The 14,792-nt window shown below is 41.4% G+C and overlaps 1 protein-coding gene across 1 annotated transcript in view; it reads right to left on the reverse strand.

Moving 5' to 3' along the window:
* EFCAB5 (EF-hand calcium binding domain 5) overlaps window positions 1–14,792 on the reverse strand; it is a 108,997-nt gene that overhangs the window by 93,530 nt on the left and 675 nt on the right. Inside the window, 2 exon segments of the mRNA XM_075014111.1 lie at window positions 1,279–1,850; window positions 7,053–7,112. Of these exon segments, the coding sequence (XP_074870212.1) occupies window positions 1,279–1,844 (566 nt within the window). The 5' untranslated portion in view covers window positions 1,845–1,850; window positions 7,053–7,112.

Here is a 14,792-nt window from a genome sequence, read left to right on the forward strand (position 1 = left end):
GAGTGAGTTCCTCAGATTTGTCACCTAAAAAGGCTGGCTCAGATTTAGACTTGAGACTTGAGAATAAAGTGATCTGGAAGTTAATGTGTAGCTGTGGCATTGTTACTACCCTCTCTAGTTCCTCTTATAAATACAGATGTTCACTTGCATATTTTTCTGAATTGACAAATTACAATGAACGTATTAGTTATTAATGCAATACATTAAAAGTTACAATTCCATGATATTGTGAGATGCTATAGAAAAAATACATTAGCTAAGTAATACTGGGCCAAACTGTACAGCAAAAGCCAGCTCATCTCTTAACTATGAATGGGCTATAAGGATCCAAACAGAAGTATTGACAAAAAGAGAATCTAATGAGATAAATGTTAATCGATCTGAAATGAACCTAGCTACAGAACAATTATAGCAAACATTTTCCAGGAGGGAGTTCCCAAGAAAGACCAAGATAGCTCTAGCTGTGGTCCAGTCAAGAGAAATCTTCAGGATGGACAGCAGAGGAACCTTGGGTAATCTTACTGTTCAGTATCTTTGGAGTAACATAAGGGGAAAACGGTCTTGGGGGTGTCAGGCCTATATTACTAAAACTGGTTTTAAAAATGTTCAGAAAGATTATATATTGTCTTCACTCCTTGTGTCTAGTGTCAAAGCAAACACTACATACACACAAGACTGCCGATGAAGGCGGGGAGGAAAAGGGGCAGTAGCCCCAAGGCCTGGCCTTTCAAGGAGGTCTGGAGCTCCAGCCACTGCTGCTGCTGCTACTTCAGCAGTGGCTGTGGCAGTGGCCACAGCTCCAGGCCCCTTTGAAATGCCAATAGCACTGCTTCACTCCTGTGGGTGGCTGTGGGGGACCCAGTGTCACAATCCTGGCAGCACTAAGGGTGACTGCCCTTGGCCCCATCCCTTCCACCCTTGGCCCTGCCCCTTCTGAGGGCATGGAGCTGCCCCCAACTCTTTGCCCCAGGACCCGTGGTGACTGTCGCCCAGCTGCATACACAGTAGGGGTAGGATATTACCTTGAATCTGCACAAGCCATTGCTCAGCTAAGTCTTCCACGTGCTGGCACTTCTCTTTCTTCCAAGACTTAAAGGTGAGGCTGCTGGATGTATCACAGAACTTCATGGGATTCATTTGGTGCTAGTGGATATACTTTTCCCATCATAGACTCTAGTCACTGCACCCAATTCAGGAATGCACTGTTTTTTGTAAAATGAATGCAAAGATACCACAAGAAGGTTATACTATAACCAAGTATAATTTAAACTCACTGACCTGCTGAATGCCGTATCAGGCACCTGAGTTTTCAATTCCTCCATGACAGCCTTCATTCCTCTCTTGTAGGGCCCTGGCCTTGCAGAAATGTCAAACTGAGGTTTATGTCTCATCAGATATTCTCCTAGAAAATTAATGGGATCAAACTTGGGTGGATTTTGGTCTGTTTCAAGCACTTTCTTTCTTTCCACTTCCATTAACAATTTTTCCACTCCTGGGACTAACGTGGGTAAGAGTTTGTCGAGCAAATAGGCACGGGTATCCCTTGTCATCTTCTCTTCACTGAACCATTCCTTAGACAGCAGGTCCAGAGGTTCTTTCTTTTTTACCTTTTCTTCCTCTGCCTTACGTACATGAATCTTTTCCACCTTTTCTCTCTGCAGATTCAGTGCTCTCTGTTGTACCTTCTCATAGAATGCTTCTTTCCATTGGGCATCCTTCCTAAGACATGGCAGAATAGGATTCTCCTGGCTTCTCCTTTCCTCTCTGATGGGCATATTCTTAACACTAAGCTTGGGCAGTTTCTGTGTAGTAGTTTGGGCTTCATCTTCTGGCACAGCAGCCATATTTCACTGTAATACATGCAAAAGCAGATTAACACTAATTCTGAAAAACAAAGCAGTATGATAGAAAATACCCAGGAAAACAAGCCTATGTGTTAGAAGACAATGGGTAGATGTTTCTTTCACATTCCTTTTTAAATCAATAATTATTATTTTGCTCTCCTAAATAAATACAGCTAATTTCATTTGAGGCTCTCTAAGGCTACGTCTACACGTGAAGCCAACATCGAAATAGCTTATTTCGATGTAGCAACGTCTACACGTCCTCCAGGGCTGGCAACGTCGACGTTCAACTTCGACGTTGCGCAGCACCACATCGAAATAGGCGCTGCGAGGGTACGTCTACACGCCAAAGTAGCACACATCGAAATAAGGGTGCCAGGCACAGCTGCAGACAGGGTCACAGGGCGGACTCAACAGCAAGCTGCTCCCTTAAAGGGCCCCTCCCAGACACAGTTACACTAAACAACACAAGATACACAGAGCCGACAACTGGTTGCAGACCCTGTGCCTGCAGCATGGATCCCCAGCTGCCGCAGCAGCAGCCAGAAGCCCTGGGCTAAGGGCTGCTGCCCACGGTGACCATAGAGCCCCGCAGGGGCTGGAGAGAGAGCATCTCTCAACCCCCCAGCTGATGGCCGCCATGGAGGACCCAGCAATTTCGACGTTGCGGGACGCAGATCGTCTACACGGTCCCTACTTCGACGTTGAACGTCGAAGTAGGGCGCTATTCCCATCCCCTCATGAGGTTAGCGACTTCGACGTCTCGCTGCCTAACGTCGAAGTTAACTTCGAAATAGCGCCCGACGCGTGTAGCCGCGATGGGCGCTATTTCGAAGTTAGTGCCGCTACTTCGAAGTAGCGTGCATGTGTAGACACAGCTTATATGCGTTAGAAGCATTAACTATGCCTCACAATGCCCCCAAGAGCTATTGGAGGTAAACATTTGTACCTCTTTTGAGGACAGGTAACTGTGCCACACAGAAGAGTATTCAAGGTCACCAAGCTGGTGGGAGGTCAAGTTGGGAATAGGGTAAGGACTGCTGTCTATCAGGTCCATGTTTTAATCACTAAACAACAATTCTCCCTAATTTGAATATTTTCCTTTAGTTCCCCTTCCTTGTTTCCATCTTTTCTAATAATTCCCATCAGACATGGATACAAGAAGAGAGCTGTGTGCTGTAACAGATGCCTGGATTGGATTTCCGTGTAACATTGACCCTCCTATTTTGTGTTGATCAGAACCGCCCATTTAGTCTCCATCTTTCCCACACTCCTGGGGAGCAGTGAGGCCACTTGGCAGAAAAATGCCTGCTTTCATGTTTGGACATGTTTGTCCTCTGCACCTGTGACAGGACATACCAACCCCACACTGATTGTGAGAGGGTTAACCCCCTCTATGGGCTGAGAAAGCCAGGCCCCCACAGTCCTGGCTGGAATTCTCCACCTGGAGAACAGCTATAAAAGGCAGCAACCCAGATCAGTCAGTGGGAATGGTTGGAGAGAAAGCATCACAGGGGGAGGCTCTTGCCACAGAACCAAAGGCATAAGAGTGGGAAAGCCCCACTGGCCCACAGAACTCAGAACCTGGAGAGACCTGGAGGGTCCACTTCATGGACAAATCCCCTAATCCCAGCAGCCTGCAAACGCTGATCCCAGGACCCACGGTAGCAAAGGGCCCAGAGAAGGGCAGGGAGTGATACCTCCCACCCTGCTGACTCAATGTGTTGTGGTTGGATTCCCCACTGAACCAGTGTGTGTGTGTGGACACTCTGCCAGCAGGGCCCTAGGAAACGGGTGCTGCTATGACTGACTTTGGTCACTAGGTCTTACTGCTCTGACCACAGGGGAGATTGGTATTGACTTTGGCCATTAGAGCTTACTGCCCTGATCACAGGGGTGATTTGTACTGACTTTGGCCATTAGGCCTTGCTGCCTTGCAAGTAAGAGCCACAGGGCCAAGTGTGGTCAAGGGCCCACAGTTGCTCACAGAGGTGGGAGTGGGACCACGGGACACACAAGCCCATGACAGCACCTTTTTGCAATGTGGAATATTCCTCTGTGGGTTTAGAATCTTCCATGTTTGCCATAAGATGGAGAGCTCTGTGTTAGGAAGATATAAGACACAACTGGATTCTGAGGCTGAGTGATACTTCAGCATTTCATTTTGTGGGTCACTTTGAAAGTGGTTTAAACTAAATAGGAACAAGAGTGCTCACAGGTGGAGTTATTTGGAATAGTTATTGTGCTTCTAAATTTACATCCTACCTTAGATGCTGTTAACTTTTGAGTATAAGCAAACCCTAAGCTGTGTCTACACGTGCACGCTACTTCAAAGTAGCGGCACTAACTTCGAAATAGCGCCCGTCGCGGCTACATGCGTCGGGCACTATTTCGAAGTTAACTTCGACGTTAGGCGGTGAGACATCGAAGTCGCTAACCTCATGAGGGGATCGGAATAGCGCCCTACTTCGACGTTCAACGTCGAAGTAGGGACCGTGTAGACGATCCGCGTCCAGCAACGTCGAAATTGCCGGGTCCTCCATGGCGGCCATCAGCTGGGGGGTTGAGAGATGCTCTCTCTCCAGCCCCTGCGGGGCTCTATGGTCACCGTGGGCAGCAGCCCTTAGCCCAGGGCTTCTGGCTGCTGCTGCGGCAGCTGGGGATCCATGCTGCATGCACAGGGTCTGCAACCAGTTGTTGGCTCTGTGGATCTTGTGTTGTTTAGTGCAACTGTGTCTGGGAGGGGCCCTTTAAGGGAGCGGCTTGCTGTTGAGTCTGCCCTGTGACCCTGTCTGCAGCTGTGCCTGGCACCCTTATTTCGATGTGTGCTACTTTGGCGTGTAGACGTTCCCTCGCAGCGCCTATTTCGATGTGGTGCCGCGCAACGTCGAAGTTGAACATCGACGTTGCCAGCCCTGGAGGACGTGTAGACGTTATTCATCAAAATAGCCTATTTCGATGTTGCTACATCGAAATAAGCTATTTCGATGTTGGCTTCACGTGTAGACGTAGCCCCAGTCTTAGAGACTCTATCTCCCTTTCAAAGTACCAAATTTCACATATTGGTCTCTCATTATGTTCAGTCTATGGAGCACCAGGAAGGATCCTGTGTCCTTAGGTGGTCCTTGAGCTAAAATTTGAAAACTACTTCTGTAACCCCCTGCTCACAAAATTTTTATCAGTCTCTGCAGAAGTTACACACATGGCATGTGGGCAGAATCTGGCCTTACTAGCCAAGTCAGAGACTGAAACACCATCACCATCCTGCAAATGCCCTCAACCAGGGTTAAACAACAAGGATAATCTCAACATCGACATCTTGGAGGACAATCTGATGAAAGCAAACTCTGCTTTAAACCTGCACTCCCCTAAAATATGGGCATGTATTTCAGAGGTTTCTGACTGAGTCAGGCTCTTCAGTAGCAATATCAATAGTGCTGCTTTTGACATATTTTCCTATTTCACTTCACTCCTAAATATTTGTCCTGAAGAGTTGAGCTTTTCAGGAAATGCAAAAAGGTGCTATATAACCACCCTGGCACACTAATGTAATTGCTAGCATATTGTCCTTCTGGTTCATAGACAGGAGTTAAGTCCAAATATTCCCTGAAAGGAGCATGATGATCCTTAGCGGTAAATTTTTGTGTTGGTGCTCTAGATGGGTGTAGTGGAGCCCTTTTGTCATTTGTGCAGGATAGTGATTATCTGTTTGGCGGTAAGGATGGGGAGATGGATTTATATGTCAGGCTGCTCGCTTGGCGCAAGCACTGCGTTGTATAAATGAAAACTCTCTCCTGTCATGGATATAACCTGTAAGGAGCACAGATTTATAAAGGCAAGAAGGGAACCTGTCAACTCTATCATATTGCAACTTGTTAGGTGAGTTTCTTTCAATTAGATGTGAAACTGAACTCCTTTTGAACATTGGTAAGACATAGGTGTGTTAATGTCCTTGCCAAATTCCAACTGCAGTAGTTACGCTGTGCTTGCAAAAACTACCACTGCACTTTTAATTGCTTATGGTATTTACTTCATTATAGTGTTGTATAGTGTTTCTGTGTCCTGGTAAAACAGTTGCTGCATTCCACTCTAGAGATGAGTGTATTTCAGTGACAACTGATGTGATTGCTACATGGGATCTCACTTATAACACTGGGTGGTTGTGAGGATTAATTAATGTTTTAAAGGGCCTTTACACTAAATAAAAAACACTACAAAAATACAAACTATCAATGGGTTTTTACTCTTTAGTCAATTAAGCCAATTTTACACTGGTATAACTCCAAAATTGGGGTGAGAAAATAGGGAACCAAGACCACTAGAAAACTGGATAAGGAGGAACATGAGAACAGTAAATAACTCTTGCAATATTAGCAACGTTTTCTGAAAAATGCCAGGATCATACTCAAAACCTCTCTGTTTTCAGGACAGTATCACTAAGAAAAAAAGGCTGATCATAATCAAGACAGATTTCGCTAGAGATTGATTGATTGATTGAGTGTAAAATTTGGCCAAGTGATTATTTGGGGGCTGTCTGAGTTATTGAAGTGCTTTCAAAAGAAGAGGCCAGGCTGGGATTTTATTTAGCCCCATTCTCGCTCAGAAGGAATTATATTTCCCCAAAAATTTCAGACGGGAGTTTTATCTGATTCATCATAATAGCCCATATCTGCCAATGTATTTAGGCACCCACATACCTTTGAGGATTGATGTCATTGTACCTAACGTAACTGGAATATTTGTTCTTCTTTTAAGTCCCAGTTAAAATCAACCTTTAGCAAAAATATAATTTTACTTCCTGAATCTCTACTGAGGAGCTGTTTTTTCTTATCGTCAGAGCAGGTACTGAACCAGAAATGTCTCATCCTGCTTTCAGAGAAGCATTGCAGATGAATGAGAATTTGGTAGATACCCATCTGTTCCTAGCCATTACAAAATTTATAAGTAAATTAGGGATTGCCCTGTCCTGCTGTGGAGCCAACCTGTGTGTTTTACTCCAGGGTGTGTGTGTGAAGTTGCTACGCAATAAACTCAAAGGTTGCTTTGTATGTCGCATCCACTACACAGGGTTATATTTCTTTGGAAGTTCAGTATAAATTCTTCATTATTTAACTTACATCATTGTCATATGACCAGAAAAATAAAAAGGCCGAAGTATGACAACACAAATAGCTTTGCATTGCTTTCTGAGAGAATACTCTTAGGTACCTAGGGACAGTAGGCTGATCTTCCCATCAGGGACCATGAATTCCAGCACTGGCTCATTCACTAGGGACAGAAATGGGAAGATTTTAGGCCAAGCCAAAGATTGTACCAAACAGATGTGAGAACCTAAGAGTATAAACAGAAATTAATTACAGGCTGAAATACACATCACCAGGTTCCTTTAATTAAGACTCAAGCAACTTTGGAGTGGCCTGTGGAGTAAGCCAGCTGCAGTAAACTCTAGGTGGTCCTTGGACAGGTGGTTCTTTAAAACAGTAAAATCTTTGGGCCTCTCTGGCTTCTGTGGGCCCACAGGGCTCTTTAAGGCTTAGCCTGAATCTGTAGGATTCTGTATAATGGTGACCAATTCCACAGGATGAAAAGGAGGAGGGGAAGAAAAGTGGTCTGAGTAGACATTCTATTCTCATTCACCCCTGTGTAAATACAGTGGCTGCAATGAAATTGCACTGAGGAAGAATTTTTCCCAGTGTCTTTATTGTGTGAATTACAAACTAGTTTTAATGGAATGGCAAATTTTTCCAGTAAATTGTGTTTATCTCATGCTAGTCTATCTGCAATGTCTCAATACTCTTTGCTTTGACGCCCAACTATGTGGATTGAGCCCTCTCCACCTGCAAAGAACTCTGGACTATGAGTTTTATGTGATACTCATCTTTGGGACTACTGCACCGTACTATGCTCTGCAGTACAGGCTTCTGATTGCTCATTTCTTTGGATATCAGAGAGTCATAAAACATGAACCTTATCAACTTTAATCTATCAAAACAAAGATTGAAAGTATTGTTTTCCAAAATCTGGTACATTATTTGTTGGAACATTAAAATCTGCTTAATTCAGGAAAAAATGAGTTCTAATTACAGAGCTGGTGTACTTTATGACTCTGGGAAAGTCTCTTAACCTTCTTGCCTCAGTTTCCCAAAGCAGGACACATGTATTAACATATCTGTAAAGTCCCCTATGGATGAAAAGAACTATAGGTGAAATTCACCAAAGGCTAGAACACCACTTACCTCCCACTTAAACTCTTAACATAAAATTCATTCTAAAGAGCTAACTGGAATTTAAATAGTGAATAAGCCTCATGTGGGTCCTCTGTAGAGGGGTGTAAAATTAACCTAGCAGTGAGTATTATACACTGGGGGTAGCTGCAAACCTTAATGGGAAAATGGCACTTTAAATATAGTCCATTTTATGGCAAGAAGAAGGCTACCCAGCTCATCTAGGCCCATGTAACTAACCTAGGCATACACCCAAGACCCCACTTTAAGATGTTTTATTTTCCTCTGTGTGCACCTATAAATACTTGTTCAAAGGTATGCATGATTGTTGTTTAGGCCTTTAGTCATGTAGTGTGTATATTTAATACTTCTTTATAGGAATCACATTTCTCCTGAATGCATTCAAATATTATTGGTATAACAATTTGTCCAGCGAAAGCACATTCTGTTCTAACTATAATACTAATTTCATTTTAATATATAGTATTTATTTCCAGGCAGGGAGCATGGAGCCAAAATAATCTAAATCAGCTTTTCAAGGGACAATGTACTGTAATGTAAAATTTTTAGTTTTAATTAGCAAAACAGATGGCTAGGGACTTGGCACTTATTTTAGTCTATTTGTAAAATGTGTTGAAATAAGCCCTACATTGCTGCAATAAAATGCATCTGAAGCTTTAGGCATGGAAATGTTAGAATAATCTAAAATGTGGCTTTAAAACATTCTAATTCTGTTCACTTCAAATCAGGTTCTGCATGATTAATTCCTGCTTGTCTTTTCATTCCCTGATGTACCTGATGTTTCTCTTTTGGAATTCAAAATATTATTGTTGTTGAGATCAATCTATAAATCCTTCTAAAAAAGGAAACAATCAATTGTAAAAATACTCTAATTTTCTTCAAATCTGCTGTTAAGCTGCCAAATAAGAAGAGGTGGAAAAACAACTGGCAGGCGTGATCTAATGGCTCTATTTTTATTTATCTGTTATTTAAATATAGTTGGCTATGGCAAAGCATTAATCACACCCTATTTAACTCAGATGTTATATCTTAATGTTTTCTCAGAGCAAAGCATATCCTCCTGCCATCAAATACCAGGAATGTGCTGCTGACAAAATAATTTGCCAAATATGCCATCACGCATATTTTGCCGGGGTAACTCTTATTATGTTTTTGGTTTTGTACAGAAGATGCCATCGGGGGGGGCATTCTGTCCCTTTGTGCACTTGATATCAGTACTATTCTATAACCACTGATGTTTGGTAGTACTGAAAATAAAATAAAATAAAATAAAAGGTGTGTCAGCAAGGGAACTTTCTTCATATGTAAATACGAAGATAAAAATAACTCATGGGTTGCAAGTGTGAAAAGATCCAGGGGGCCAGTCCTACTGAGCACAGTACCCACAGCAACGTGGAGGATAGGCACAAGCTTCTATATAAATCATTGGCTGTTACTACCACAGGAGCCATTTTAATTGTTCTTTTAAATTCATTTCCCTTATAGCTTCCTGTGTCCATTTAAATTTTGCCGCTGAAAACTTTTCCACATGCAAATTATAATGTCCTAAGGGCCCTAAACATGCTGCATGTCTGTGATTATTTCAGTTAACAACCGATTAACAACATCGCTGGAGATATTTAAGAACAGGTTAGACAGATGTCTATCAGGGATGGTTTAGAAGACAGTACTTGGTCCTGCCATTGGGGCAGGGAGCTGGACTTGATGGCCTCTCGAGGTCCCTTCCAGTCCTAGTGTTCTATGATTCTATGATTAATTAGACCTTTAGTTAGCTGTAGAAACAACTTTGTTATTTACTTGTTAAGAGTGATGTTTTGTAAGTGTTTGATGCTTAAATATCCCTGGAAGTGCCCATGAATGTGTGAACGCCAGAGAACTATCGCTTTGAGAGGTGGGTTCAATAAGAGGTTCTCTAATTACTCCTGGATGGAAATGGCCTTCAATGTTCTCAAATCTATTCAAAACAAAGCCCCAGTTTCAGCTGAGGAAGTCACCCCCAGGAACTGGGAACTCTGAATCTGTGCACTGTGAACACCTGATTGTACTAGATATGCAAACTGAAGATGGATGGCTAGATAGACAGATGTGAAATCCACCAGTGTTCATCCCCATGCCTGCAGGAACTTACATACTTGAATTAATCAATACACCAAGCACAATATTTTGCACAGAAAGGTGACATACAATGCGATCCCTGTAATAAGACATGGGGTAAAAATCCTTTCCCTCTTCAAATGTGAAGCTTCCTTCTGCTTCCATTGCAAAAAAATGGCAAAAATCCCATGGGAGCATGAGTTGACTGTCAATTCAACACTGTTTCCATGAAAGCATCTCCCTTTCTGCTAAGTTAGTCTGTCCTTTCTGTAACCAAATGTCAGAGAACATGTAGCATCTGATCCTACACCCCTCATGTCCCCAGAGTTACTACAATAGTAGGTCATGGTGCACAAGGCATGCAGGATTGCTCCCATGTTGTGCTTTTACCATGCCTCAAAATTTGTTCCAAGCACTTATCATAGTTACTGCTCATTATAAGGCACATTTCTAATTTCAGATCCAAGTAGAACTTCATCTTATACACCTGGGCTCCAATCTCTTAAATTACAGTATGTAGTTTACATTGGAAGGACTGACTTAGGAAAATACTAAAGCAATCCCTACTTGGGTGGAGGTTTGTCCCTGGGATGGGATTCAGCAGTATGCGTGTTCCTCCCACTGACTTTATCCTTATCCCTATGAAACTGTGCCAAAACAAAAGAAAACACAAAATCTCCCGGCACACTAAGGCCCCAATTCTGAACTCTTTATTGAGGGACTAATCCCATACTGGGCTCAGAGCAAAGATCTGCATTTCTGAATTGGAGTTATAGGCACAACTCCAAATGCAACCAATGTAAAGTGCAGTCGTAGGCCCGGAACTGAGATGAAAACAACAAAAGGAACAGTGTCATTTTCATTCAAATACTAAAGAAATATAAGCAAATTGTTTTTTACTTTAGGGACTGGTCCTCTTCGGCAGAATCGCTGAACAAATCCGAAGAACATACATTATGCAAATGTAAAATACAATTTTAAAATACAGATGATGAAGATACGAGAATCTTACGCATGATTTAAATGTATTAAAAAAGTAACTAATTCCCCGTCTGCCCAATGAAATTGTGTTTAGTGTATCACATTTTACTATGTAATTTCTTTTTTAGTTAAGTACATGCTGCAGTGTTTTGCTAAATTAGGGACACAATGAGGAACTGAAACTACAGTTCTTACTAGCAAAGCTAGAGAAGGGGGGGGCCTTGTGGTTAAGACCCAAAAGCCACAATCGCACAATTAAGGAAAAATTTTGTGCCTATTAAAAATGACATAGCTTAGTGGGGAAGTGAAGGCAGCTATAGAAATAAAAAATAGCATATAACACATAGAGGAAAGGCAAGTATATAATAACAAATATAAATCTGAATTTAGGAATTATAGAACATTGATTAGGGAAACAAAGAGATACAAGGAGAAATCTATGGACAGCAGAGTACGGACCATAAGAAAGTGTTTTTTTCAATATATTAGGAGCAAAAAGAATCCTGACAATGGTATTACTCCACTACCAGACGAAAATGGTAAAATTATCATTAGTAATGTAGAATAGCAGACGTGTTCAATAAATTGTTCTGTTCTGTACTTGGAGGTGGGGAAAGAGGATTCTTATTATACAATATTAATCTTATTTCCATTCAGCTAATATCTCTGGAGAATGAAGGTATATGAAACTATTAAAGTAAGACATTTTAAAGCAGCAGGTCCAGTGACTTTTATCCAAGAGTTTTAAAAGAGCTGGCTAAGGTGACCAATGGATCATTAATGTTGATTTCAATAAATCCTAGTGCAACTTCCATAAGACTGTAATAAAGTTAATGCTGTGCCAGTTTCTAAAAGGATTAAACAGGCTGACACAGGCAATTATAGGCCTGTTAGCCTGATATTGATTCCCAGCAAGATAATGGAACAGATGATATGGGACTTGATTAAAAAAGAATTAAAGGGGCAATGTAATTTAATGCCAATCAACATGAGTTTAGGGAAATGAAATTTCTTCTCCACTTAAATTTTCCAATGTCAAATTTCTGAAAGGGACCAATCTTGCAATCCCTACACAAATCCAGAGAACTGTAAATATTTTTTAACGAAAGGACTAAAAGGAAGGTGGTAAATCTGTTACAGGGGCTATAAACTCACAGCTTCAATTTTTTAAAAAGAACATAATAATTGTTTCCACTTACTGTATGTGTGAAAGAACTGTTTGGAAACACATTTTTTCCCATAGATGAACACTCTTAAAACTTCTCTGATCATCAACATCTCATATTACTTAAGGACAATTTCTTTAAACTTAATCAGCTACATGAAAGTTATGGTAACACATGGGGAAATTTTAATAAGGAGGTGTAGGGAATGCAGTGTAGAGGGAAAAAAGCAATCCAGTTACAAAACCAGATACCATAGAGCAGTGTTTCTTAAACTTTTTGATGCCATGGAACACCAAACAATAATATTTATTATGCAGAACACATATGAAATTTTCTTTAAGAAATTATTGTTAGCTCAGCAAACAAAGAAACAAACAGCAACATATACAGCAAAATCAAAATGAAGTAATTTAATCAGGTGTCAAAGCAATGATGAAGTAATATTGTATCTGGTTTTAATAACAGAAAATATATACCATCAGTGTATGATATCAAAAAAGTATTAGATGCTTGCAGCAAATCTGTGTGGTGTTCACAGAACACCAGTGTTCTGTGGAACATAGTTTAAGAAACACTGCTGTAGAGGATCACAATACAAAAGATGAGCCCTTTTCTGTCTCTTAAAAATGCAGGTGAAACCAGAAATACTGATCTCCTGAACAACCATATGTATACACTGTATCCTACAGCGTGCAGTACACAGCTGAAAACAAAACCTAACATAAATGGTGATGCTACACAAGGTTGCAAGCCAGAGCTTGTTATAGTATATGATCATTCAATGCATAAATACATAAAAAGTAAAAATATCTTCTGGGTGGGAAGCACTAGAATATTGAGAGCCAGTAGGTGTGCAAGGAGAGGGATAGCTCTGTGGTTTGAGTATTGGCCGACTAAAGCCAGAGTTGTGACTTCAATCCTTGAAGAGCTCATTTAGGGATTAGGGCAAATAGCTGTCACGGATGGTGCTTGGTCCTGCCAAGAGGGCAGAGAGGACTGGACTAGATGACCTTCCAAGGCCCCTTCCAGCTCTAGGAGACACATACTTTTCTCTCTCTCTACATGTGTGTGTGTGTGTATATATATAGATAGATTATAAGAGGGCAGGAGGTAATTTTCCTGACATCTCCACTACAAATCATGTAGCAGTGCTAATATGCTTTCTATAAAATAAGACAGTTTTTATAAACAGCTTAATTACACTTCATGTATGCTGCATTGTTGTAGCCACCTTTGTCCCAGAGAGAGACAGAAGTTGGTCTAATAAAAGGTATTACCTCACCCTCCTGATCACCCTACTTTCTTTGGAAATGTTTCTTTGCTTATTCTCTTCTTCAAATTTGATCCCAAACAGGTGAATTTTTGTGAATTCTGTATGCTCAAGGTTCTGACTTTCTGTATAGAAATGAGTGAAACATTCCTACAACAATCATCCACCATCATCCACCAGGAGGCAAACATGCTCATGAGCTTATTTTTTGTATGGGGTAAAGGACAACTGCCATACAGTTTGCAGAACTTGACTGATCATTATTCTGACTGCAGGGCTTTGGGGGATAGACCAAAGAACTAGTAGTGAGGGCTTTCCTGGTGCTTGTATTTAGAGGGACCAAAGCTTCCTTGTCAGTTCTATCAACATGAAGGAGATGAAAGCAAAATGCAGTAAGTGCTGGAAAGGAATTAATGGGTTAATGCAAGCTGTGGGAAATTCCAGATGTGAGGAAGTGGTTCTGCCCCATGCAAGCTCATCACCCAATAAATTATTTTGTTAGTCTTTAAAGTTCTATAGGACTGCTTGTTTGTTTTGTGAAGATACAGACTGACATGGCAACCTCTCTGTGACTGTTGGAGAAGAATGCTTGATATTTATTCAGACATCTGATAATCACAGAATCATGTCTAGATAATCATATCTAATGTTTTCAATAGAGTCCTACAAAGGATCAGTTCTTCAGCCCATTGACTTCAATGGCAAAACTCCAATTAATGGCATCTGCACTTGACCCAAATTACTGAACCCTCAAGAGTAATATGTTTTGCTCAAGCCATTAACATAACAGTATTGCTGCCCAGTACCCACCTCATCTGAGCTCCCTGACTTCCACACATTGAATTCTGGGGACATTTTATGGCTAAAATGTGAGTGCACACATCACAGAACCATTACTTTCTAGGTATCTGGTCCTGTATGGATTTAGTCAGAGAATCTCAGAGAATCAAAAAGGGGATTGGATGGTATTTTCTTAGTAGGATGGCTGGACTGGAGAGCAATTACAAATCTAATATCTGTGTTGCCAACACCGGTGGTTTTATCATGTGCCACAATGTTTTTCCTTGAAGCCCCAGCTCCTGGAATCACAGGATTCCAACTCAGCTCTCATTCGCGCCCCCCTCGAAATAGAACAAGAGGCAGCAGCAAATTCCTGCCCCGGACGCTTGTATGGACTCTAACACCAAGTGAC

This window comes from Carettochelys insculpta, chromosome 19 (genome assembly GCF_033958435.1).
Source record: "Carettochelys insculpta isolate YL-2023 chromosome 19, ASM3395843v1, whole genome shotgun sequence".
In the NCBI taxonomy this organism is placed as follows: Eukaryota; Metazoa; Chordata; order Testudines; family Carettochelyidae; genus Carettochelys; species Carettochelys insculpta.